Source organism: Daucus carota, chromosome 5 (genome assembly GCF_001625215.2).
Source record: "Daucus carota subsp. sativus chromosome 5, DH1 v3.0, whole genome shotgun sequence".
Taxonomy (NCBI): Eukaryota; Viridiplantae; Streptophyta; class Magnoliopsida; order Apiales; family Apiaceae; genus Daucus; species Daucus carota.
This window is the reverse complement of record NC_030385.2, coordinates 9,970,443-9,997,561: the sequence shown is the minus strand read 5'-3', so window position 1 is coordinate 9,997,561 and position 27,119 is coordinate 9,970,443. Positions and strand designations below refer to the sequence as shown.

At 36.2% G+C, this 27,119-nt stretch overlaps 1 protein-coding gene, 1 long non-coding RNA gene and 1 other non-coding gene across 4 annotated transcripts; 1 reads left to right on the top strand and 2 right to left on the bottom strand.

Moving 5' to 3' along the window:
- Positions 1–231: 231 nt before the first annotated feature.
- Positions 232–338, top strand: LOC135146829 (small nucleolar RNA R71). Its single transcript, XR_010283926.1, has one exon. It is a non-coding gene; the product is annotated as a small nucleolar RNA R71 (small nucleolar RNA).
- A 1,386-nt stretch (positions 339–1,724) lies between these two features.
- Positions 1,725–9,968, bottom strand: LOC108221298 (hypothetical protein). 2 transcript variants are annotated; one of them, XM_064094760.1, is made up of 7 exons: positions 9,481–9,968; positions 6,296–8,886; positions 6,112–6,211; positions 4,086–6,036; positions 3,849–3,963; positions 3,570–3,756; positions 1,725–2,101 (listed from the first exon to the last, which is right to left on the bottom strand). In XM_064094760.1, the coding sequence occupies exons 2-4, from the start codon at positions 8,866–8,868 to the stop codon at positions 5,503–5,505; spliced, it is 3,207 nt and encodes a 1,068-aa protein (XP_063950830.1). In that variant the 5' UTR covers positions 8,869–8,886; positions 9,481–9,968; the 3' UTR covers positions 1,725–2,101; positions 3,570–3,756; positions 3,849–3,963; positions 4,086–5,502. The 2 variants fall into 2 exon arrangements, with proteins under 2 accessions (XP_063950830.1, XP_063950829.1); XM_064094759.1 differs by having other exon boundaries at positions 3,849–6,036.
- Positions 9,969–10,314: 346 nt separating this feature from the next.
- Positions 10,315–15,624, bottom strand: LOC135153041 (uncharacterized). Its single transcript, XR_010292574.1, has 3 exons — positions 15,245–15,624; positions 11,104–11,169; positions 10,315–10,437 (listed from the first exon to the last, which is right to left on the bottom strand). It is a non-coding gene; the product is annotated as an uncharacterized LOC135153041 (long non-coding RNA).
- Between the last annotated feature and the right edge of the window lie 11,495 nt (positions 15,625–27,119).

Sequence of the window (27,119 nt, the reverse complement as noted above, 5' to 3'; positions counted from 1 at the left end):
AGCTGAGCAGTCAAAGCTGAAGTAGCATCAACATCCAGAATCCCTGTTGCCTTGCCCTGATGAAGACGCTGGGTAGGATTCTGATATTCATTCGCGGTCATCATCTCGATCAACTCATAAGCCTCATCATAGCTCTTAGCCCATAGAGTTCCACCTGATGCCGCATCGAGCATTGGCCTCGATTGAGGACCCAAGCCATTATAAAAGCAATTAATAACCATCCAATCAGGCATCCCATGATGTGGGCACTTTCGAAGCATCTCCTTGTAGCGTTCCCACGCTTCACATAAAGTTTCACCGGACAGCTGAGAAAATTGAGTGATAGCATTCCTGATTGCAGCTGTTTTGGCCATAGGGAAGAACTTCGTAAGAAATTTCTGAGCCAGATCCTCCCATGTCTTAATAGATCCTGCAGGAAGAGAATGCAACCATCCCTTAGCTTTATCCCTCAGAGAAAATGGGAATAGCCTCAATTTGATGGCCTCGTCAGTAACCCCATTGAACTAGCAAGTGTCGCAGATCTCAATGAAATCCCGAATATGCATATTAGGGTCCTCTGTCGGAGAACCCCCAAACTGCACTGAGTTCTGTACCATCTGAATAGTGCTCGGTTTGATCTCAAAAGTGTTGGCCTCGATCGCTGGCCTGACAATGCTCGACTGAATATCATTGATTTTAGGCTTAGAGAAAGCCTTAAGAGCCATAGTATCATTCGCAACTGGTGGTCGATCACCCATTGTAGTGTTCACTTTCGTTTCTGCTTTTGCCAATGCTTCTTTACAGGCCTGAGAACGTGTTCACATACACGTCACTCAAGTACCTGAAACACACACAAACGAAATAAAAGTGAGAATAGAATCCAAGTCACTGAACTTTAACGACCACTGATGACAAGCACATAAACAAAAATATAACACCGAGTCCCCGGCAGCAGCGCCAAAAACTTGTTCGCACAAAATCACGCAAGCGTACGTGGTCACAAGTAGTATATAATCAAATTCAGTTCGTTCCCACAGAGACTGGTCTATTCAAAAATATGCACTTATGCACCAATGTTTGATTATTATTCAATGTTTGGACAAATAACAATTTGTTTGGTTTTATCTAAATTAACTAATTAAGTCCAATTATAACTAAGAGAATTAAAATCGAATTACTATTGAGAATAAAACATGGGATTCTAACTTCATTATATACTTCATTCAGAGTTATGCCTTATCGATTTGTGATGGTTGATAACTAATCAGATAACACGAAACTGATTCACGCTAACTATCGTTATACGTGCACCATACTGCTACACATCCACAGTTAAAGTAGAAGGTAAACAGACACCAATTATGCTTATACCCTATATGTCTATAGAATTTGAAAACATAACGTACGGTTGAAGAACAAGTTATTTATCAAGATTACATAGGGCGGTGCCAGATGGTTAAAATCACACCACTAATCATGTATATCGAATACATAATCCTATGTTCGCATGGCAAGTTCTAAATCAATATATCCACTGCCGCTTCAATAAAGATTAACAAACAATCTAAGATGTTAGCTACGCATCCAAGACGAATAAGCACAACCAATACGAAGAATTCAACATTCATCACACAAATAATTAAGGCAAATCAACTACTGAAATCCATATATAAATCCGCTAGAATCCCACGATAATGATTAGTTCATAATCGAACCACTCATCATCATGGGAATAAGAGTAAACATGGTACTGAATAGTCTAAACAATATCAAAAGGGTAAAACAAGAGTTTCGAAACAAATCCGAATGAGCATCCAAAGTTACGCCTCCTTCGAAGAATTAAAAAAAGTAAAAACTATGAATCTAGATCTTCTTCGTAGCCGTCACGTGCTTCTTAGAATGTTTCTAGGTTATGTTTTTAGTCCCCCAAATCTTTCTTTATCTTTCACAGGTCGTGGGGCAGGTGCGCCACGGTTGGGGCAGGTGCGCCACAGTTGGGGCAGGTGCGCCAATCCAGCAGCCCGCTTCTTTGTCCATAACTTTTGACTCGCGCATCCGATTGCTTCGCCGTTTTTTTTCAATGAAGGAAATGAATCTCCTCCTCGTTCTCCTCCAAAGAAACCTACACAACACCACACTAAAACATATCAAAAACATCAAAAGCTTGACGCCAGATCACCAATTTAAACCGAAACGAAGGCTTCCAAGTGGGTATAAAATCCACTTATCAACATACATGCTAATTGACACAATGCACTTTGTTAAGCAGACATTACATTTCGTTTTGATTAACACTATTACAAAGACAAAAATTTGTTAATTCCATTCTATTCTATTAGATTAGAGTACAAAAACATTAGAGAGATTAATGAAGTTGTTTTTATTGTATTCTCAAACTAATACATTCAATAAACTGAATTAAAATATATGAAAGTGGCTATAATAGCCTTACAGTGGAAGATCAACATTTGTATGTATTGAGGAAGATTTTTCTTTAATTGTTCGGAATATATGCATTTTATATATAGTCATATGGCACGGGTTTATTAGTATGCCTTAGGTAAATTAGAAGCTGTAGTTAATTATCATGGTTATTTAGTGGATTTATAATTAATTAATTATTTATTTGCAAAGTTTTTTACTAATATTATAGAATGTGTAGGACGTTACCAAAGGACAATCATGCTTGATGTATTTAATATTAATAATCCTTCAACAACATTTATGAATTATTAAAGATTCTCCTTCTTGGTTATCCCTAGCGAGGCTTATCGTATTGTCATTCAAAGGACAATATTAAGTTCTCAAAAGCAAGCATTATGCAGTTATAGGTATATGCATGTATTGTTGATTGAAGAATAACATATTTAAATCTCGAAATGGCTGTTTCACGGTTATGTGATGTGGTTGTGTAAAATATATGTACAAGTTTAAAACTATTAATTAAGAGGTTTTTAACCTTGGAAAATATGTAATTTCTATACCGTCTATTCTCAACATAAAAAATATAATAAACTTAATAAAAATATATAGAACTGTTTCTAATGTTGTTAAAAATGTATTACCAAAAGTATCCATACAGTGAATGACAATATCCGTCGACCTAGAAATTTTATGAGAAGTGACAAATCCAAGAAGTTGGTACCTTTTATGTATGGTAAAAGTCATTGATAACTATCTGGTGCAAATTTGAGTAGTTTAAGATGCAGTAGTATTATTATTTTTAGTTGGGGGTGTAATAAGTATATTAAATAAGGTAACTCGTATGGAGGTTAAAAAGCACCTACCTTAACCTTCGAAAGGGCAATATAGCCTTTATTGGTTGCAGTTGTGCTGTGAGGCATTTTTTTTTATATGTTTAGGCTCACCTCTATGTTTCAGACTTGAGCAATCCTTCACACAAGTAGACAACCTTCATTATAAGCATTTAAGCATTCAGTGGATTGTATTTTCCCGGTATTATATTATATCTCGATTACATTGAGACTTCAATAATATTAAAGGTCGTTCTTAGTCCCCACAACAAAGGTCTTATATTTTCAAATAAATATAATCTATTGTAGAAAGAATATGGAGAATATAATACTTACAGCATTCATAAGAATAATTTGGAGATCCGCATCAGTAATCTGCTGCCCAATCTTATGTAACCCTGCTCTCAACTCATCCATGTTTATCTTTTCCTTGTTACTATATCCATAACTTTGAATCCCTCCTATATGCCTACCACTTCTTCAGCTGACTAATGCTCAACAATCACCTGTGATTGATGGCAGTCTAGCACCCAAGCACGAACAAAGAAATAACCATACACAATTTGCCAAATTTAATGTGAAGTAAAAAAAAAAAATGAAAGCTTGAGACAATACCTGTAGTGCCCTTTTCTCAAGCTTGTTCATCATAGGAAATGATTTGAGTCTGCTTTCACATTCTCACCCAAAAAAACATTTGGAGCCTTCTAGGCATTTCGTATCCAAGGATGATCTGCAATTAATAATCATTATCAGGTTCATAATTAACACTCAAGCAATCAGTTGCAACTTGCGAGCACTAAAACATAAATAATTTTTTGAAGTTTACAGAAAAAGAAAATGCTAAGTTATTACCAAGCACTTCTTGAGCATTAAGACATTCACTACAAGAAAATTCATATATAACGACGGATATTCCGTTGGCAGAATAGGGATATCCGTTGGTAAATCACCTTGCCAACGGAATGATAATGAAAACAGAGGGTTGGCATATAGCCCGTCGGGAAGTTCATGCTAACGGAACACATTCGTTGTTAAATTTACCAACGGACTACTGACAAATTAATAACAGATTTTAAATTTTTTCGACAACAATGTTACAACGAGCATGCCAACCAAATATTTGGTTAGTATTATTAGCAACGGTTTCTCAACAAAATGTGGTTGGTACATTTAGTAACAGAATTCTGTTGGCAGATTTGGTAACAGAAGTACTAACGAAATTCTGTTGGCATTTAGTAGTGCACACATACTAACACTTTACCAACAGAATTTAATTGCATCACACAGTCATAACACTAACACATTGCCAACCATTTTAGTATCAAATTCCCAACACTTTACCAACAACATTCAATATATAAACCCAACACATTGCCAACCATTTTAGTATCAAATTCCCAACACTTTGCCAACATTCATTATATAAACCATACAAACCATAATAATCCCAGCAGCAACAAACAACAAAATATAGCAACAAAGAAATATATAATAATCCCAACATTTCATTATATAATATATATTCAAAATGTCGATATTCAACCAGATCAACATTGCTACTAAACCAACCAGATCAACATTGCTACTAAACCAACCATACCAACCAAAAATATTAGAACCTAATAGCTACCAGTGCTACTGGGGTGAGTCCTGATCCATATATACCAACAATACTATCCTGCCATGCCCAGTTAGTGTCATATGCAAAAGAAATAAGTCATAAGCAGTTACTAATATATATAGATCCTAATTATCATCATTTTCACTGTCTAAATCAAGGTCCTGGGGATCTTGGACTGAATTAGCCTGAATGAACTTGGCCATCTGATACTCCATTGCTTTCATACGCTCATTCATCTCTGCCAATTTGTTCTTCAACTGCTCATTTTCTTCATCAACAGTTGAAGTGCAAGGCATAGTTGCAGATCGATAGAAGTTGCTTTGTGATGAACCAACTCCATATACCCTATTCCGCTTGTCTGGACCTCCAACTGCATTAAGAAATAATGCATTTTTATCCACAGGTTGGCCAGATTCCTTCTGCTGCTCGCAAAGATTTGCAAAGGTTTCCTAGACATAGTTACAATACCAGTCAAACAAAAACTTTGATCAAATAAAAACAGAGCCAACTGCTAGACAAAAATTATGAAGAAAGATTACTCATAAAAAATAAATGCACCAAAGCCTCCTATATGACACAATATGACACAATTCGTTATACACCAGGATTCAATCAATAAGAGCAAATTACATGCATTCACAAAACAACTTAAAGACGTGGGTAATTACAAAAGTAAACTTGCATGGCCTGCATTGCTAGTATAAATGGTCGAGCCTTCACTTTACATGCAACTAACCAATCAACCTTGTCTCGTCTAAGGCTTGGGTAATTACAAAAGTAAACTTGCATGGCCTGCATTGCTAGTATAAATGGCTCATACACACTCAATCTCTTTCTTTTATTGACCTCAATTATGTTATAACGTGGATGAACTCTTGTTCCAACATTAAGTGTAGGATCGAACCATTGACACTTAAACAAAACTGTTTTCTTGATTGGGAAACGAGGATACTCGACAATCAAAATCTCTTCAACTATTCCAAAATAATCATCAAATGTCTCGCTATAGTTTGATCCCTTAATGCATACACCACTGTTGAATGTTGACCTCTCAGATCCATATTCCCGGGTATGAAATTTGTACCCATTCACATAATAAATAGGTACCAACTTTACCGAACGAAGAGGTCCAAATGAGATATCTCGAATGTATTCATTTGGAACTAGTGATGGATCTTGAGCCTGAAATTATTAGTAATGACTATAAGAATACGAAAATACGTAGTGAACCCACATAATGAACTTCAAATAACTTACATAATGTTTAAACCACATGGCAAAATCACTTTCTAAGCACCGATCAACTTCAACACTAGTTATATGTGGATTGGCCTCCCGAAGTTGATTTATGAAAATCCTATATATAAAAAGTAATAATTAGATAATAGGATCATTCATTAATACGGAAAAATAAGTATGTGATCTAACGAAATAGACTTACTCAGTATATGGTGCAATCTCTGTACAATTAAAAAGGATATAATTGTGAGCTGCCATATATTCTCGATCATCAAGATGTCGAGTCCTAACTCTCCCATGTGCACGTCCAGGATGAGAAAATATAGAAATGTTTCCACCAAAGCTCTCTCCATCTCCGCTAAAATCATTTCTAGGAACTTTTCTATGTTTTGTCTGAACATGTTGTTGAAAGTAATGTGAGCAAAAAGTGGAAGCTTCTTCAACCAAAAAAGCATTGCATATTGATCCTTCAACCCGAGCTTTATTTTTCACATTATTCTTCAAATGGCGCAAATATCTTTCAAAAGGATACATCCAACGATACTGGACAGGACCTGCGATGCGTGCTTCATATGGCAAATGCACTAAAAGATGTTCCATTGAATCAAACAATGCAGGTGGGAATATACGCTCTAACTTGCAAAGTATAACAGGAATATGTTCTTCAAGTCTACGCATATCACTTATCTTCAAAGTAGCTGAAGTGAGATCTCTAAAGAAAAGACTTAATTCTGTCACAGCCTCCCAAACATTATTCGGGAGAAATTCCCGAAAAGCAATCGGAAGAAGTCGTTGCATAAACACATGACAATCATGACTCTTCATTCCAAACAACTTGTATTTCTTCATGTTAATGCAACGCCCCATATTTGACACATATCCATCTGGAAATTTTAGATCTTTCAACCACTCACAAACTTTTTCTTTTTCCTTCTTATCTAAGCTATAACATGCTTTCGGATACTTCCCTGTCAACTCATCATATGCTAACTCGGGCCTTCGACAGATCATTGCAATATCATCCCTTGCCTTAGAATTATCTTTGGTTTTCCCTTCAATGGCCATGATAGTGTTGAAAATATTTTCAAAGACATTTTTCTCAACATGCATAACATCAAGATTATGTCTAATAGATAATGTTCTCCAATATGGCAAATCCCAAAAGATACTTCTTTTTTTCCATCCACAGTTGTAAGTTTTGATGACTTTAGCATTGTGCTCATCACTTCCCAACTCAGTAATTTTCATCAAACCAAGTGATTCAATTTCTTGTATAACATCCTCTCCTGTTCGCACTGGTGGGGCAGATTCATTCACTGTCTTTCCCTTGGTAAACCAATTTTTATTCCTTCGAAATGGATGATTGGCAGGTAGAAACTTTCGATGATTATCAAACCATGTGGTCTTTCCACCATGCGAAAGATTATAAGCATCATGATCATGAGCACAATGAGGACAAGCTAAATGACCAGCAGTTTTCCATCCAGACAACATTGAATAAGCAGGGAAGTCACTGATAGTCCACATCAACGCAGCCCGCATACGAAAATTTTGTTGCAAAGAATTGTCCCATGTCTCCACTCCAACTTCCCACAACATTTTTAACTCAGCAATTAATGGTTGGAGAAAAACATCTATCTTTTGTTTTGGATTTTTTGGTCCAGGCACGAGTACAGATAGAAACAGGTATTGTTCTTTCGAACACATCCAGGGGGGCAGATTATATGGAGTCACCATAATTGGCCACGAAGAATACTGCCTACCTGTTTCACCAAATGGTTGAAACCCATCAGTAGAAAGTCCAGGTCTTACATTTCGTATCTCTGAGGAAAATGACGGGTGTGCTCTATCAAATTGCTTCCACTCCTCTGAATCCGAACAATGACGCATCACATCTTCTTCCTGATAATGTTCGGCATGCCATCTCATATGAGCTGCAGTCGTCGGAGAAGCATACAACCTTTGTAATCTCGGTGCCAATGGAAAATAGATCATCTTCTTAACAGCCACTTTCTTCTTTTCCTTTTTTGATTTGTTGGCTCTTATTTTGTATCTCCCATGTGAACAAAATTTACACTCCTCCAAGTTGATGTCTTCCCCCCAATATAGCATACAACCATTAACACAACAATCAATCTGTTCAGAAGGAAGCCCCAATTCTTCCATATACTTCTTTGTGCTGTAAAAGCTATCAAGAAATGAATTATCCTGAGGCAAGATGCCTTTAAAGAATTGTGAGGTTTGATCATAACATGCCTCTGACCAATGATGGTCCGATTTCAAACTCAACATCTGAGCCATGGCAGCCAACTGTGAAGTTTCGCAACCTTCATACAACTCTCTCTCGGATGATTTTAAAATATCATACAATTTTTGTGCTTCTGCATTTGGCATTTCAGGATCAAAACTTGGACCAGCAGCATCCATCACCATGTTATACATTAGGTTGTTCTCATCTCTTCTTTCTTCAGTATCAGAGACATATGTGGATGATTGTTCTCCACTTTGTCTAAATATGTATGGCTCTCCATGTCGATTCCATTCATAATAATCTCTTACAAACCCCTTGCTCATTAAGTGTACCTTTACTGTCTCCGCATCCCAGAATCTGCAGTTCTTACACTTCGAACAAGGACATTTAATGTTTGTACCGTTCATAGATGAAGGCTGAGATATAACATACTGCATAAAATTTTCTAATCCGTTTAGAAAAATTGGATTTAAAAATCCTTTATTGTCTAGCCTTTGGTACATCCAAGCCCGATCATTACTCATGTTGAAACTTTTAATAACCTGCAAAAAAAATCTTTCACATGAAACAAAAATATACAAAACTATATATCATATATAAAAAATAAATTAACAATCGTGTCATATATATATAAAACCAAGAGAATTAATTATATAATATAAACACTACATATTAAATTATATATATAAGGGTTATTAATAAAGCCCATTGGATTATATATGCAACCCAAATCTTAAATCAACTAAAGCTCTCACTTTTAATCAACTAAAGCCCACTGGACTATCACAAGCAACCCAAACTAATTATTGACACACCTTTAATTAACTAAAGCCCACTACACAATCACAAACAACCCTAACTAACTATTAAAACAAGCCCATGAGTATGCAAAGCGGAAGCTTAAACCAACCCCGGCCCAAAGCTTTGATAAGCACAAGCTAGCGACTTTTGTTTTCATCGGTTCTTTTCTGCAAGATTTAACAGGTGTACCACAGATTACACCAGGCAGAGTTTATGTGCATAACTAGTTAATGGTTCCAGTTTAAGAATGTCAAAAAAGACTATTAAAACAAGCCCATTGGGCTATCTGTCCATACAAACTAATTTTAAATGACAGGGGAAAAGAGTTAACATACCACTTCAGCTCAGATCGGAAGCAGAGCAGATGTCGCAGAGCCAATTTGTCGCGCCTATACCAATTTGCTGGAAGAGGGAGTGTACTGCAGTGAGTTGAAAAACACTACGAGTAAGAGTTGGAAAACAGAGCACAATCTACTCCATCAAGCTAGCTCGAACTGCTCCTCAAATATTGAAAACAGAGCTATCGAAACTCATGAAGAACAAGGTGTTTGGCGGAGCTTATGTATACGAAAACATGGATGATTGCTGGTCTACTTTTAAGATGATCCAAAAAGCTTCCCCATCTTTATATACAGAGTTGTGTTGACTGCAGGCATCAACTCATTTCCAGTTGAGTTCAAAAAATATGAACACTTTGTCGATCGATCAGTTCCAGTGAGTAAGAGACGCAAAATGAAAATTTGTGTTTTCTGAAATATGGATGAGAAAGAGATGTTATCTGTTCCAAAGCTTTTGACTGGCTAAGAATAATTAATTACAACAAGAAAAAGGTAGGTTGATATATACATTGATTAGAAATGGTAGTTGATATATATTAATTGTCAACTACAACTACTAACCAATTAGTAACGGAATGGTTAGTATTTACCAAAAGACTTAACTCGTGGCTAGTCCGTTGTTACTTTCTTGGTAGTGTGTTATTATTCCGTTACGAGTTTTTTCTTCCTAACGGAACATACTGTTGGTAAATTAGCGTTGGTAGTTTGTTACGAATTGATTGCGAGAATATTGACTAGTTAAATCATTACAAATCCGTTGGGAAATACCAACGGACTAATTTCCCTTAGCAATTTCCATTGGTAAAACTGCGTTCTCTTGTAGTGATTTCTTCGGATCTGGATCAGGCATCCTCTGTCCAAGGCCCATTGCATTATCAGATACCTTTGACCAAAGGTCTCTTTTAAAGTCTACAACAGACCTAATGATTGCTTGTGCAGCTCCTTGTTCAGTTTCTGCTCAGTCATAAAATAATATAAGATTAGTATATCTGAGGCTTGAATAACCACAAAATTCAAGTACTCTGGGTATCGGAAAAATCGTTGTTAGTATAGTAACTGTTCAAGCCTACGATATCATAAAATCGTCCACTTAAAACAAATAATTTTATAAACAAAGCAAGTTGTGGGATATTCATTGGCTCAGTGCCAGGAACCAGAATGTTGAGTGCCAGGGGAAAAAAAGTTAACAGCACAAAAACTTGCATCCTCTCTTGGTCAAACTACGTGAACGTTGAGGTTCTTAAAGTTGTATCTACTTTAATCTTCTTATACCCAGAAATATATTAAGCTACTGAGCTTTCCTGCAACGGCCTCACAATTATATTGCACATTTGCACGAATCTACGCACCCACTCTGAACAGATTTTAAGTAATACGAGCAAAGAATAGTACGTAATGAAAGAAGTAAAACTACTTCAGAATTAAAAAATCTAACCAGCCTAAAAGGGCGGGAAATCGTAGAGTAAAATTTAGTAGAAAATTACTCCAGAACTCCAAACATATATCTCTGGACCACAATTACGCTTTAGCATCTCAGGTGCCATGTAGTAACGAATTCCTACAATTTCATTAAATGTCTCAATTGCAAAGACCGATACCGCAGTAGCAATCCATAGTTACCTAGGCAAGTTATCTTCATAGTATATTGCAGCTAATCAGTATTCAGTCATGTGCTCTCCACCACCTCTGCGCTCCATCAGTCCAATATAAGTTCCCCGGAAAGAATAAACAGTCATATTAATAAAGAAAAATAATATCATAATTAATCTACCTTGTAGTTTCAAAAAAAAAAGAATCTACCTTGTAGTTGGATTTTAGAAATATGTATACAATACACTCGACCACACATATTTGCAAGCCGACTCAAGTACATATCATTAGGAGAGCATAAGAATGTTTCATGTCATATCTGGTTATGACCTTGATGCCTCGCTTTCGGAATCAGAAATAATAATTTACTTAAGCTATAACCAGCCCACTTCTTATTAGTTATTAGCTGCTTTACTGTTCATTTATCGGTTTAAATAATTTGGTCTTCTTTCCTTTTACATACCGATGTGTGCAGGAGGCTCCAACGATAGGCAAACCAGTTGGAAAATGATAATCTTCGTCTTTCTTGCTGGGCTCCCAATCTTTACCAATAATGTTTAAATAATGTATATATAAACATGAGAAGATTATAAAGAAATTAGAATATCCTATATAACAACAAATTCTGTACTGAGTCCGCAGTCACACAACAAACTTGTAATTCAATACTTTCAGAGGTATACACAACTCACAAAGCAGGAAGTAAAAATGTGAACAGGAAGGGAAACAGCAAAAAATCACCGTAAAAATTTTAAAATCTTATTATGTGTCATATATACCAGTGAGAACATATTGTATTCAATATAGAGAATCGGGAATGTTATTTACTTCTATATTCTGCACCAAGTCCACAGTGGCAGAACCCCGACGGGGAAGGAAGCACTAGGCATATTTTGTTCCTGTGTACACCTTCCTTCAAGTGCAGTGATCATTGTTTTAGCCTGTATCTTACCTCAGTTAAGAATATACATGTTTCTTCAAATGGTAGCCAAAATAACACATTTTTCATCAATATGCCACATTGGATTATATTCCATGCAGATCACAATAAGATCGCACCAAAAAACAAATACAATCATTTTTTTTCATATGTAAAACAATGGCAACAGAGTAGCATATAAATTTGAGGAAATTTTATATATTTTTACATTTATAACTAATCTGGCATACGTAGAATAAAATAAACCTAAAATCACAAAAGCAATCAATATATCAATATAAATATGAGAATATCTACAGAAGTATGTTCAAACTAAACTTAACAGCCACATTATATGCATTAAAAGACAATACCCTCGTCATCTTCTTTTGGATGAGAGCAGTAGTTGCCCTTGCCCATGGATTTTGGGTTAGGTGGCAGGGTCGGTGCTCTGTTTGTAACCTTTTCTCTGTTAATAGGTAATCAGACTGTATGATTGCCCGAGGAGGATCTGATTAGTACCAGGCTATGACCTCGGATGGAACGACTGTAATAGACATGTGTGGTGACTGGTTTGACCAACTTATTTATGACTGTACAGGTTCAGTGCTGAGTTAAACTACCTCTACTTCTCCAATTACAAAATATGAATACAGTCTCATAAATTTGAAGGCATACAATTAGCTAAGGTGATTTGATATTGTATGCACCTTACTGTGCTTTTATTCCTGTTTCTTTACATTAATTCTTACTTGCAAAATTTGTAAAATTCATAGTGTTAAGACATGTCCTATGTGAAATGAGTAACAAAGCCCTTTTCAGCGCCTAGAGATATGGATATGTCATTCCAACTCATTGAGAAAACGGACAGCAATGTAACTGCTTGAAGTTCTACACAGAATTTACCTCTTTATGTCCTGTATGAAAATGCAACTGAAGCTCTTAGGCTGTGTTCACTTGGATGGAATGGAATGAGGGGAGAATGGAATGGAATTTGTATTATAAATTGTGAGTGATTAATTGTTTATAATTTTCATTCCTTTAATCATTCCATGTAGATTATCAAACTAAGTGTAGACAATAAAAACTCATATTCTTAAAGCCAAGAACAAGTCTGTTTTTAAAAGCGTACTATTATTTCTTCATACTCCTGTTATTTTATAACAGAGTACATATCAATATTTAAAGGATAAGCCAAGAGCTAAAATCATGCAACTACTCCCTACAAATACTCTAACACTCCCACTTACTTAAAACTCCTCCTAATATTACTGAAACAAACCAAATAACCTATTCTACCTGCTATAAACCTGGTTTACGTGATTAAGCACCAACACAAATAAATAAAACATAATACAAATATTATCATCTAAAAACAAGTTTTAGATTAAATCCCAACAATCTCCCTCTTAATCTGAAACTTGTGTGGTCACTATCCCACTCGATCAATAACCTTGCCCTTTTGGCAACTTCTTCATCCGCCTTCATGGCTTTTAAACCGAACCCGTATGGCTATTCTTCTGAGTCCGTATGACTATTCTTCACAAGCCCGTATGGCTTTTATACTGAGCCCCTATGGCTATTCTACTGAGCCCGTATGCCACTTCTAATTTGCCCGTCTGGCACATTTTATAATTCTCCTCTGTGCACCATAGTAATAACCTTGATTCCATAGGCAACAAATCCACTAGCAGATTGACCCTCTAGGCACTGAAACATGTGCCCCATCAGGACCACTTATGACCACCCGTAGAACCCCACTAAGTATTACCATGTCTAGAAGATGCGTGTGAACCATATGCATTCCTTGACGCACCTGCTGGACCACTTCCATAAGCACCAGCCGAGCAGGACCGCCATACCGATGATTGGCACCACCGTAACTGAGGCTGCATGAACCCATTGCACTTACGACCTTCATGTGAGCTTATATCACCACCAGATGAACCTGGCTCTGATACCACGTGTAGATTATCAAACTAAGTGTAGACAATAAAAACTCATATTCTTAAAGCCAAGAACAAGTCTGTTTTTAAATTGAGAAAACAAAAGCCTAAGCATACTATTATTTCTTCATATTCCTGTTATTTTATAACGGAGTACATATCAATATTTAAAGGATAAGCCAAGAGCTAAAATCATGCAACTACTCCCTAAAAATAATCTAACACTCCCACTTACTTAAAACTCCTCCTAATATTACTGAAACAAACCAAATAACCTATTCTACCTGCTATAAACGTGGTTTACGTGATTAAGCACCAACACAAATAAATAAAACATAATACAAATATTATCATCTAAAAACAAGTTTTAGATTAAATCCCAACATTCCATTCTAACTATTTTAACTAAAAATCTAACCCACGTGTTTTGAAAGAAATGTTGATTTCATTTGTTCATCATCTTTTCCTATCATCTTCTTCATAAATTTTTTTAATTCACTCATATTTAATCATTATTGCCTCATACTTTCTCCAATCTCCATAAAACTTGTTCATATAATTTCATTCTGTTCTACCCTCATTCCATTCCAGGAAGTGAATACAACCTTAGTTCAGTCATCAATAGTCATGTGGTGAAAAGCATCATTCACAGGCACAGAAGGTAAATGTAAGAAATTAAAGAGGATGTGTATTAAGTTAAGACATGTGTGAATTAACAATATACAATATGTACAATTCAGTTTTACAACTTTCTGAATGCCAAAAGTAACCAAGATTATATTTATTTTTTTTAAATAATACGTTAGTACTTATCACATTATTAGTTTGTTACTCAATTTAATGCTCTATTTCTTATTATTGTTAGGGTTATTACAATAACTACTTGATCACAAATGCAATATGATTGATATTTAATAATTTATTATAATCTTATAAACTATTTCTTATTACATGAATACGTTAAATATACAGGGTACTTTAACATATAAAATGATATATATGAGACTATTTGTGGTCAAATAAGCTTAATGATGAAATCCCGGATACCACTGCACCCAAAATAAAAAATGAATATAACAACAATATTAATCACCAATAGTTTTTGATTTCAAACAAACCAAAGCAATCCATCAAACTTTAAATGTCACATAAACACAATTATCAAAAGGAAATCCATGCTCGGGCAGAACATGGAAAATAGTAGAAAAGTAAGTGCAAATTAATTAGTTGACAAATTTTATTTTAGGCATATATATTGTACCCCAAATTGAATAAAGAAATAAACTTTGAGCATGACAAGTTATACCATTGTCTGAACCGGATTCTCTATCATCCGATCTCCTTCCTAAACCACGAATTTGTTCACCCCTCCTCGATTTGTAGGCATTGTAGGCATGAATAGTTGAAGAACACCGAGAGAAGATAGTTTGATCCCCTCGCAAATACATATATGGATGCCAACAACAAAACCTAATCCGGACCGCCGTATCGACGAAGAACATACAGCTGTAAGAGCAGATGGCATTCTTATACTTTCATATAATCCGAGGTTAACACAACAAACAACAAAAAGTATTCGAAGGAACGACGAAATAGAGTGGATCAAAATACTTGCCTATGAACGATTTATATCACCCTTCAACTTTTTTCGTCTGTCCACGATAAAATCGTTTCATAAGGGCTACGAAATAGTTTTCCATTCAATTCCTTGCCACTTTGAGATTTAACCCTATTTCCTAAGGTTAGGTTATTTTGACTAGTCAAATTGACTATAATTTGATTAAAATTTACTTATATTATATAATTGAAAAAAAAGTTTAAAAAAAATTATCAAAAGCTAAATCAAGCCTATTTTAATATATAACTTTTTATTTTCCAAAATAATAAATAAATATTTTTTAATAGTTGGTCAAAAATTAGTGAATTTGACTCTTGGAAAAGAAAAATGGACTTATAAATTGAGACGGAAGGAGTAATATATATATATATATATATATATATACACATATATATATATATATAAGCACATAAGTAGATTTTATGTGTATACACAGATGTTCTACTAGACTTTGTACAAGGTGGTTTTGTATGTAGTGCGACTCTCTCTCTATATATATATATATATATACACATATATAAGGTGGCACTCTGGGGAGGACTTCTTATATGGAGTAGCATAGTATACCACGATCAAAACCGTTGATTTTGTTATAATAAAATTTAAGGCTAAGATTGAAAGACATCACTGGATACACAAGCCAATACAATACGCTCTCGATACACACACTTTACTGCAATGCACATTGAGATACACATACGCCATACATACACATACAAATTGAGCTTGTAGATCGAGAATACTAGGCCCGAAGAACAAATCGAGCTTGCTGCAAGGACAAATCGGAGCTATCAGAAGGTAATTGAAGCTATTCTCATTGTGATAAAGTAGGATTAATCTGATATACATTTGCATATTTCTTCATACTTTTTGCTTTTCATATGCATTTGGTACTTCTACGTTAGAATAGATCTTGTGATTCAATGATTTTATATGATTTTTATGAATGATTTTATACAATTTTGCAATAAGATATCTGTGTGAGTCTATAGTTCTAAATGTTCTATAATAGTTACATAAATAAATTGTATTGTATTTATTTAGTTTTGTGCTTAAAAAATATGCATATGTATGAATATTCTGCTTTAAAATCGTTTTTCGGATTATAGTGGATATATAATTATTTTCAAACATGCATGTTCTATAGTAGAATACATGTCTTTTAATGCTATTCCAAGCATGAATATTCTACAATAGAGTAAATTTTGTTTATATTATTTGATTAACTCAAAGGAGCAACTTACTTCTCGAAGATTGACTTGCGTTCGGGATATCATCAATTGAAGATTAATGAAACAACCCGAGTCAAATCCCGAGTCTTTTCCGAAAATCGGGTCAAGTCCCGAACTTCGAATCCGAAAATAAGCCCAAATAAACTGGCCCAACTGCAACAACTTGGGTAATCCACAAGCCCACCATAGGCCCCCAAAAGATCATGATTTGTTGGTGCAATTGGTAGTAGTACTTATGCTTATACACTGAACAAAGATCCACACTCTTCTCGATGTGGGACTAGGGTGTTACAAACTCCCCCACTTAAATTCCTGACGTCCTCGTCAGGCCGAAACAGATAGCCCATAGGTCCAGATCGAACCTCTCTAGCCATTGTGGGATAATACCGGCTGGCTTCGTGTCCCCGTCTCCGGATCTCTGTCCATTGCGGGATAATACACCAGCCTTTGTGTCCCCACCTCCGGCAACTTGACGAATCAAACTTTCGAGAGCCTGCTCTGAATACCATACGAAACAACCCGGGTCAAATCCCGAGTCATTTCTGAAAATCGGGTCAAGTCCCAAACTTCGAATCCGAAAATAAGCCCAAATAAACTGGCCCAACTGCAACAACTTGGGTAATCCACAAGCCCACCACAGGCCCCCAAAAGATCATGATTTGTTTGTGCAATTGGTAGTAGTACTTATGCTTATAAACTGAACAAATATCCACACTCTTCTCGATGTGGGACTGGGGTGTTACAATTAAGCCGGAAGACATCCCAAAGACAGCTTTCAGAACCCGTTACGGACATTACGAGTTTCTAGTTATGGCATTCGTATTGACAGACGCGCCAGCCGCATTTATGGATTTGATGAACTGTGTATTCAAGAAGTATTTAGACAAGTTCGTCATTGTATTCATCTACGATATTCTAATATACTCGAAGTCTGAAAAAGAACATGCTGAACACCTGAGGATAGCTATGGAAACTTTAAGGAAGGAGAAGTTGTATGCAAAGTTCTAGTGTAAATTCTAGCTACGAGAAGTTCAATTTTTAGGGCATATTGTTGGAAGTGAAGGAATTCGAGTGGATCCAGCGAAGATAGAAGCTGTAATGAATTGGGAAAGGCCAAAGACCCCAACTGAAATGAGAAGTTTCATGGGATTGGCCGGATATTATCGAAGGTTTGTGAAGGATTTCTCAAAGATTGCAGTGCTGTTGACAAGATTGACTCGAAAGAACGAAAAGTTTGAATGGACCGATAAATGTGAGAAAAGTTTTCAAGAATTGAAGCAGAAGTTAGTCACCGCTCCAGTTTTAGCTTTGCCAGATTATCAAGGAAATTTTGTTATCTACAGTGATGCGTCGCATAAAGGGCTAGGTTGTGTTTTAATGCAACACAGGAAAGTGATAGCCTACGCGTCAAGACAACTCAAGCCACACGAACAAAGATATCCGACTCATGACTTGGAATTGGCAGCAATTGTCTTTGCTTTAAAGCTTTGGATACACTATCTTTATGGCGAGAAGTGTGAGATATACACGGACCACAAGAGCTTAAAGTACATTTTCACGCAAAAAGAGTTGAACATGAGGCAACGAAGATGGTTGGAATTGATTAAGGACTACGACTGCACGATTAGTTATCATCCCGGAAAGGCGAACGTGGTGGAAGATGCGTTAAGTCGCAAGGAAGGGTTGAATATGTTGACTATGGCTCAAGAACTATCACAAGAATTTGAGAAGATGGGAATTGAGATTCGAGCTCCAAGTGCATCTACGAAAATGATTTGTACAATGACTTTTCAGCCCGAATTAATGGAGAAGATAAAGAAGTGTCAAGAAGAAGTGATGAATGAGAAGATGAATGAGTTGACCGGAGAAGAGATTTGTACTCAGAAAGACAACCAATGAATCTTAAGGTTTTCATCAAGAATTTGGATACCAAATGTGGAAGAATTAAAGAATGAGATTTTGATGGATGCTCACAATTCAGAATTTTCTATTCACCCCGGAAGCACGAAGACGTACCAAGATTTAAAGCAGAAATTTTGGTGGCCAGACATGAAGAAGGAAATTGCTCAATGGATCAGTAAATGCTACACTTGTCAAAGAGTAAAAGCTGAACATCAGAAGCCAAGCGGATTGATTCAACCTTTAGAGATACCAGAATGGAAGTGGGAGCACATTGCAATGGACTTCATAGTGGGATTACCAAGGACGAAATCTAATCATGATGCTATTTGGGTAATAATTGATCGATTGACCAAGTCGGCTCATTTTTTGCCAATCAACGAAAGATTTTCAATGGACAAGCTGATTCACATGTACTTGAAAGAGATTGTCACTCGTCATGGAGTTCCAGTATCTATTGTGTTAGATAGAGACCCTCGTTTCAACTCTAGATTTTGGAAGCAATTTCAAGAACATTTGGGAACCCGACTCAAGATGAGTACTGCTTATCATCCACAAACGGACGGACAAAGCGAGCGTACAATTCAGACTATCGAAGACATGTTAAGGTCTTGTGCTTTGGACTTCAAAAGAAATTGGACGAGCACTTGCCTTTGTTGAGTTTTTGTATAATAATAGCTATCATGCCAGCATTGGAATGCCCCCGTACGAAGTTCTTTATGGAAGGAAGTGTATATCCCCGATATATTGGGATGAAGTTGGAGAAAGGAAAGTAATTGGCCCAGAATTGATCCAGCAAACAAAGGAAGCAGTGGATGTGATTCGAAATCGACTGATTGCAGCTCAAGACAGACAACGAAAGTATGCTGACCCGCACAGAAAGGATGTGGAGTATGAAATTGGAGAAGCCGTTTTGTTGAAAGTGTCACCTTAGAAAGGAATAGCAAGATTCGGAAAGAAAGGCAAACTGAGTCCAAGATTTGTTGGCCCTTTTAAGATTTTGAGCAGAATTGGGAAAGTGGCGTACGAACTAGCTCTACCGCCTCACATGCAGCACGTTCATAATGTTTTCCACGTCTCATTGCTTAAGAAGTTCAACCCCGACACCAAGTGCATCATAGAGAATGAACCAGTTGAGATAGAGCCCGATTTGTCTTATATCGAGCAACTAGTTAGCATTCAGATAGAAAGGATAAAGTGTTAAGGAATAAGACAGTTCCTTTAGTTAGAGTTTTGTGGAGGAATCCCATGGTTGAAGAATCAATGTGGGAATTAGAAAGTGATATGTTAGATAAGTATCCTCATTTATTTGCTTAGATTCTGGGGTCAGAATCCTTTTAAGGGGGGAAGGATGTAACGCCTGTAATATTCGACTTATATATATTACAATATTCCGTTTTGGTGATATATAAAATTTTCGTGTCTTAATTGCGAAATTATGTGAATTCAACTTATTTATCATTATGTGACTCTGGATATAGTTGGAATGTGCTTATTTGGTTTTTGGCAAATAAATTTCACTACATGATTAAATGATATTCTAGTTGTGACGGTTTTGACATAATAATAATAAATGTGATCGTTGTCGCTACCTAATTTATTAATATTAGAGGTTTAAACGATTTAGAGATATTCGTTAAATTGCGAGTAGCCGATAGATTATAACTTGTAATTAGTGACTTGAAATATTTCTCTCTTTGTATTTTACGTGTAATTATATTCTTGCCATATTATTTTAAGTGATGTGTATATAAGAGCTCTCATTGTACTTTATTCTTTTTAAATTTATCCTTTGTCCAAAATTTTTGAAAACTATTTTATTAAACTTCTAAAATCCCATATTATTTGTGATATTAATTTCATGATTTATATATTAGTACTTTATTTATTAAAACTCTTTCTTTAAATACTTTTTAAATCACACTTTTAATAATTACCAAATGTCTAGTCTACCCTTGCATGCAAAATCACTAACTCTAGCAAGAAGGGTAAGTTTGTAACTTCCACACTCCACTAACACTTTTCTAGTCAAGTCAAGTGGGGGTCAAAGCACTTGAATATACCCACTTGACCACACAAACCCACACTCACCAACCCTCCCATTTCTCTCATCTCTCTCATCCCTCTCCTCTCTCTCGGCCGAACCAAACCCTCCCCCTTCCTCACCATTTTTCTTCATTTCTTCACCATTTCCAAGCTTGTCAAGGAAAATACTCCACCATCCAAGCTTGTATCTTCATTTTGAGGTTAGAGCTTCCATTGCATGTTGAGTTTGGAGCCGAAATAGGGCCTTGGTTCTTATGAGCTTAGGGTATCTATTTTGGTGGTTCCTAGAGATGATCTTGGAGAAGTTTAATGCTTCTATTTGCCAAGGCGTCCTCTTGATTCATCACATTTAGCAATGACTCTCAAAAGGAGCCGAATGTATATATATGTGATGATCTTGGAAATTCCATGGTTTTGAGCTTTGATTCTTGAATATTCGAATGTTATAGTGATTTTGTTGAGGTTTTGTGAAATTTCAGTTCTTGCATGTCTTGTACATTGGTGATTTAACATGTTACTATGCTTACATATGAGTTTTAGGCCATGCATATTGCTATATGTGGAAACCGAAGTGAAATGCCATGATTTTGGATTTTATATGAGATTTTTATATAATGCATGCCATGATTCTAGTGATAAAATGTTAAATTAATGTATGTATGATGAGATGAAGTGATGGTTAGTAGTTATGATATAGATATCATGCTTGTTAAGGTTCGAAAACTTGCTCAAAATTGCCATATAAAAATCTGCTCTGTTTTGCCTCGGTTTTGTGCATATAAATGACTAAATTTTGTTGTATCTTGCTTTGTGAAGATAATAAGTAGGCTTGAGTATAATATAGGATTTGTGGATTGGTTGGTTTGTTTATGGAGTTTTGGAGGGATTTAAGGTGGAAGGAGACACACACACACACACACCATGGCAGAATCTTGCACTAGATAAACTAAGGGAGTTAGTTATGTTTTGGTTAGGCCCTTATAGGCTTGAGTTTCCTGGAGTTGGGACTTGGTTTGTACAAGTCCTTAGTAGTCTTAGAAGTCATAAAAACATCGATTTAGATAGTTGCACACACTCATTTCAGAAAGCAGCTCAGAACAGGGCACTTTGTAGTATAATGCATCTTTGAGTGATTAAAACCATGTCATTGGTGAGACCTTCATGGGGCTTGCTTTATACAATGAAGTCTTAGGAAGCTTAACAAGTCATTAGAATGGTTAATTGAATTAGTTAAGTGAGTTGCAAGTGAGTGAAATCAAGGCAGTGCACTCAGCTAGATAGGCTGTTCTGGGCCAACTTGGCATGGAGGCCTAGGGAGGCCTGAGCAAGGCTTTAGTGTCAAACCAATTGCACAACTTAGATTTAGGTCTTAGGTATCCAGAGGAGTCAATATTTCACCAAGGCACAAGGTGGAAACAATTTTGTTTGCCAAGGCCCTCCAACGGGTGCCAAAGTGCCTAAGCAGAGTAGTCACTTGAGTGCATTAGTTTTTAAAGGTCCTTGTAAGCAAGGCCTTTGAGTCACACCACTTCAAAAAGTTAGTTTATGATCATATCAACCTGTAGAAATTAAATTAGAGTGAATGCCTTAAGTGGAGATGCCTCATTTCCACTAAAAATACACAAGTGTCACACATAGAGTCACATTTTAGAACCAAGTTGGAATGCATTGCATATGAGTGTGTCATCAGTGAGGCCTTGACCACATATTGAGTCCATGAGTTAGTTTTAAGTCATATAAGATAGTACAAGTTAGTTTAGGTCAATGCACTTAGTGTAGATGCACCATTTTGCCAAGGCACACAAGTGTTGCCAAGGTAAGTATTCTAGTGAGTCAATTAGGATGCATTTCATTTGTGAGTCTTGTGAGGTGAGGCACAAGTATGCCTTACTCTTATTTGCTTAAGTTGAAGTCAGTAGGGTGTAAATTAGGAAGTGTTGGTCTTAGACCTTATGTGTTACTTGACTAATTGCTTAAGTGACTTAGGTATAATTAGAGACTATTAAGTGATAATAGCTAAGTAATAAAATGCCATGCCTTACTTGTTATGTGCATTAGTTGATGAATATGTGGCTTGTTATTAATTAAGCTTAAGTGTATATATTTATATATGTGTGTGTGTCTACACACACACACACACACACGAAAGGGTAGTTAGCATTGTGGTGACGAAGATACTATTAATTATAGGTTCAAGTAGGAGGCCAAGCAAGGAACCTCTAGAAGAATCTGTGCAAGTGATCAGTAAGCTTAGTCCAGGGAAGTGAAACTCTCCTTTATATTGCTTGATAATTATATACCCTGTGAATGCACTGTTACTGCTTATCTAGAACTGAATCACCTTATCATCACCCTATGATCAAACTTCAGAGTTCGATAATACCCTTAGAACTTGAATTGACCTTTTCATATAATAGCACCTTACACCCACATGAATATCTTCCAATAGTCCCTTGATACATAGTGAGAACTTGAAACCCCATATTGAACTGAATTATCTCTTTTGGAACCCTGATCTTAATAACATTCTCTTATTTTAGAAAGATCACTTAAACCTTGAAAACACCTTTCTAAATGACTTGTCCTTGATCAAGACCCTTTTTATTGAAATTGAAATGACCTTAAAAGGAATTGAATAATATTTTATATTAAGACTGAGGCGCCAGTCAATTAATTACTGCATCAGTAGTGGGGAGCCTGATGTTTGTATATGGCCAATGTGTGCCGAGTATCCTCCCTGGTTGAATGACTTTATGTGGTTCGGAGCTTGATGTGGGCTGATCACCCCTCAATGCTCGTAGCGCTGTGTGTTTCCAATTCCAATAATTTGCTATCTCATTTTGCACCTTTATTTGAGATTATACCTTGTGATATCCCTTGTTATCGTTGCACTTGTTTATATTGCATATTGTGAACTTTATATATATTGCTTTCACTTGCTGAGCTTTTTGCTCATTAATTGTGTTGTTTATTGTAACCCTTCAGTGAAATCCGAGGATGGCTCGATTGAAGCAAACCGCCCGTAGGACCACCTCAGGATCGGGTATTGCCTACCGCCGTATGATGGAGCAGGTTGGGAACTAGTAGTTCCATAACTTTTCTTTAACTTTTGGGGATTAAAACTTGTAGTAATAACTTAGAATTTTATTTTGGTTTGTAATAACTTTGGATGTTGTTCATACTCATTCCTGGTGATTCGGGGGATTGTGGTTTAGACTTTTGGTTCTAATATTTTAAGATTCTGTAGTTTTATTTTATTTATCGAATTATGCATGCTTTAGTCAGTTATTATTGTGGGTCCGTCACACTTTCAACAGCTTGCAAGTGAGAATCCTTTGGTTTTGCTTGAAATCTTGCACAAACACAAACACTATACATAATATCAGGTCTAGAGGCTGTAAGATAAAGTAGACTACCAATCATACCTCTATACATTCGAACATTAACATCTTTACCTTGTTCATCTGCTGTCAGCTTGCTGACAACGCTCATTGGTGTTGATTTCGTCTTGATATTCTCATATCCAAATCTTTTGAGTAGATTCTTGATATACTTGGATTGATGCACATAAATTCCGTCTGGAGTTTGCTTAATTTGGAGACCCAGGAAATAGTTGAGCTCTCCCATCATCCTCATGTCAAACTCACTATGATGCACTTTGAAAACCACTTGCACATAGAATCATTAGTAAAGCCAAATATAATATCATCTACATATATTTGAACAACTAATATATCTTGGCCTTTAACAATGGTAAACAAAGTAGGATCAATTTTACCTCTAATAAAACCATTTTTGATCAAAAATTCACTTAACCTTTCATACCATGATCAAGGTGCTTGCCTTAATCCATATAGTGCCTTCTTGAGCTTGTATACATGGTTTGGATACTTTTCATCCTCGAATCCTGGTGGTTGCTTGACATAGACTTTTTCCATTAGATATCCATTTAAGAATGCACTCTTGACGTCCATTTGATGTAGCTTGAACTTCTTGAAGCATGCAAATGATAAGAGCATCCTAATAGATTCCAATCTTGCAACCGGAGCATATGTTTGATCAAAATCAATTCCTTCTTGCTGATTGTATCCTTGTGCAACAAGTCTAGCTTTATTCCGAGTGATAGTACCAAATTCATCAACTTTATTGTTGAACACCCATTTGGTTCCAACAATTGAAGCATCCTTTGGTGGATCAACAAGTTCTCAAACATCACATCTTTCAAATTGGTTGAGTTCTTCTTGCATTGCCATGATCCAATTTTCATCTTGTAAAGCTTCTTGAACATTCTTTGGTTCTTCTTGAGCTATGAAGGCAGCATAAGCACAAATGTTGGCTTGAGCTTTCCTTGTATTGATTCCAGCTAATTTATCTCCAATGATCAACTGAGGAAGATGATTCTTGACTGTTCTAGTTGACTTTGGTAGATTATGTTGAGCTATGACCTCTTCATTCCTTGTAGTCTGCCTAGGAGGAGTCTAATCAACAACTTCTTGGCTTGCTGATGAAATTTGACCTCTGGATTCATTCAATGTAAGCTTTGACATCTTGTCCAAAGTTTCTTCAAGAGATGGAGTGGATTCAGTTGCCTTATTTCCTTCTGAAGTTGTGGCAGTTGACTTGTCAACTCGATGATTTCCAGTTTCCTACACTGTCAGCTTGCTGCCAGTACCTGTACCTGCACATTCTTTCTCGTCTCTTGCAAGATCATCAGTAGACTCTTGAAATGAAACATCAATAGACTCTTCAACAATATGTTTAGCAAGATTATATACTCTATAAGCACGACTTGTAAAAGAATAACCCAAGAATATAGCTTCATAAGATTTAGAATCAAATTTACCATCCTTATCAATGGTTCTGAGTACGAAGCACTTAGATCCAAAAACCTTGAAGTAGCTGATATTAGGCTTCTTTTTCCTTAGCAATTTATAAGGAGTCTTGTTGAGAATTGGCCTGATAAGCACTCTATTAAGAACATAGCTTGCTGTGTTGACAGCTTCTGCCCAGTAGCTTATTGGCAGCTTGCTCTCCTGTAGCAATGTCCTAGCTGTTTTTTGTAAGGACCTGTTCTTACGCTCTACAACTCCATTTTGCTGAGGTGTACGAGGTGCTGAGAACTCATGTGAGATTCCTCTTTCTTCACAAAAAGTGATGAAGTCTTTTTGGAATTCCCCACCATGATCACTTCTAATACCTATAAGTCTTTTGTATCTAGCTTGTTCTCAACCAACTTGATTAGTTTCTCAAATTCACTAAAAGCACAATCTTTAGTACGTAAAAACAGTACCCAAGTGAATCTAGAATAATCATCAACACTAACAAAGGCATATTGTTTACCTCCAATACTCTTATAAGCTTCGGGACCAAAAAGATCCAAGTGAAGAAGCTCTAAAGGTTTAGAAGTAGATACCATTTTCTTTTTCTTATGTGGAGTCCTTGTTTGCTTTCCCAATTGACAAGCAGAACATGTCTCCATCTTGACATAATTGAGCTTTGGTAATCCTTGAACAAGCTTCTTTGCTGACAGCTTGCTGAGATGATCCATATGAGCATGTCCAAGCCTTCTATGCCAAATTTCTGGATTATTATCCACAACTGCTAAACAAACACATGCCTCATGTTCTTCAAAGTTCAAAATATAGACATTTCCTTGTCGTTTTGCAACTAGAGGAGTTTTGTTAGCACCAACAAGTATAGTACCTTCATGCTTACCAAAGTTAACAATATGACCATCATCAAATAACTGAATTATACTAATCAAGTTATAAGTAAGACCTTTCACATACTGTACCTTGTTAATATCGAAATGATACTATTACCTATAGTTCCCTTGCCAAGAATAGGAAGAGTTTTGCTATCACCAATTGTGACACGACCACCCTTCTTCATCTTCAAGCTTAGAAACTGAGATTTGTCTCCACTCATGTGCCTAGTGCATCTACTATCCAATATCCATTGATTTGGCTTTACTTTAGATGCGAGACAAACCTACTAAACAAATAGAAACAACTCAACGTTTTGGTACCCAAATTTTGTTGGGTCCAGCAGTGTTAGATGATAAAACATATAGAACATTTAAATCGGATTTCTTGATCCACATTTGGACCACTTTAGAACTCTTCTTCCATGTTCTGCTGGTCTTATCAGCATACTGTCTCGGAGCTGTCTTCTGTCTGTTTGTGTTGTCAGCATACTGTCTGTGAGCTGACTTCCTTCTCCAGCTTGCTGATTGAGTCTTCTTCATTGAACAATTGCTAGCAAGATGTCCCTTCTTTCCGCACTTGTGACAATTCATCCAAGGCATGGCATAATTGTATGGAATGCCATTTTTCCCTTTATATTTCATTGATGATGTGGATGTAGAAGCTACACCAATGCCTCCT

Excerpts from the sequence above, each read along its gene's own strand:
- LOC108221298 (XM_064094759.1), bottom strand. The coding sequence starts at position 8,868 with ATGAGTAATGATCGGGCTTGGATGTACCAAAGGCTAGACAATAAAGGA. Across the intron at positions 6,212-6,295 it reads GAGATTGCACCATATACTGA|GATTTTCATAAATCAACTTC; the intron begins GTAAGTCTATTT and ends TTTTATATATAG. Across the intron at positions 6,037-6,111 it reads CCATGTGGTTTAAACATTAT|GCTCAAGATCCATCACTAGT; the intron begins GTAAGTTATTTG and ends TAATAATTTCAG.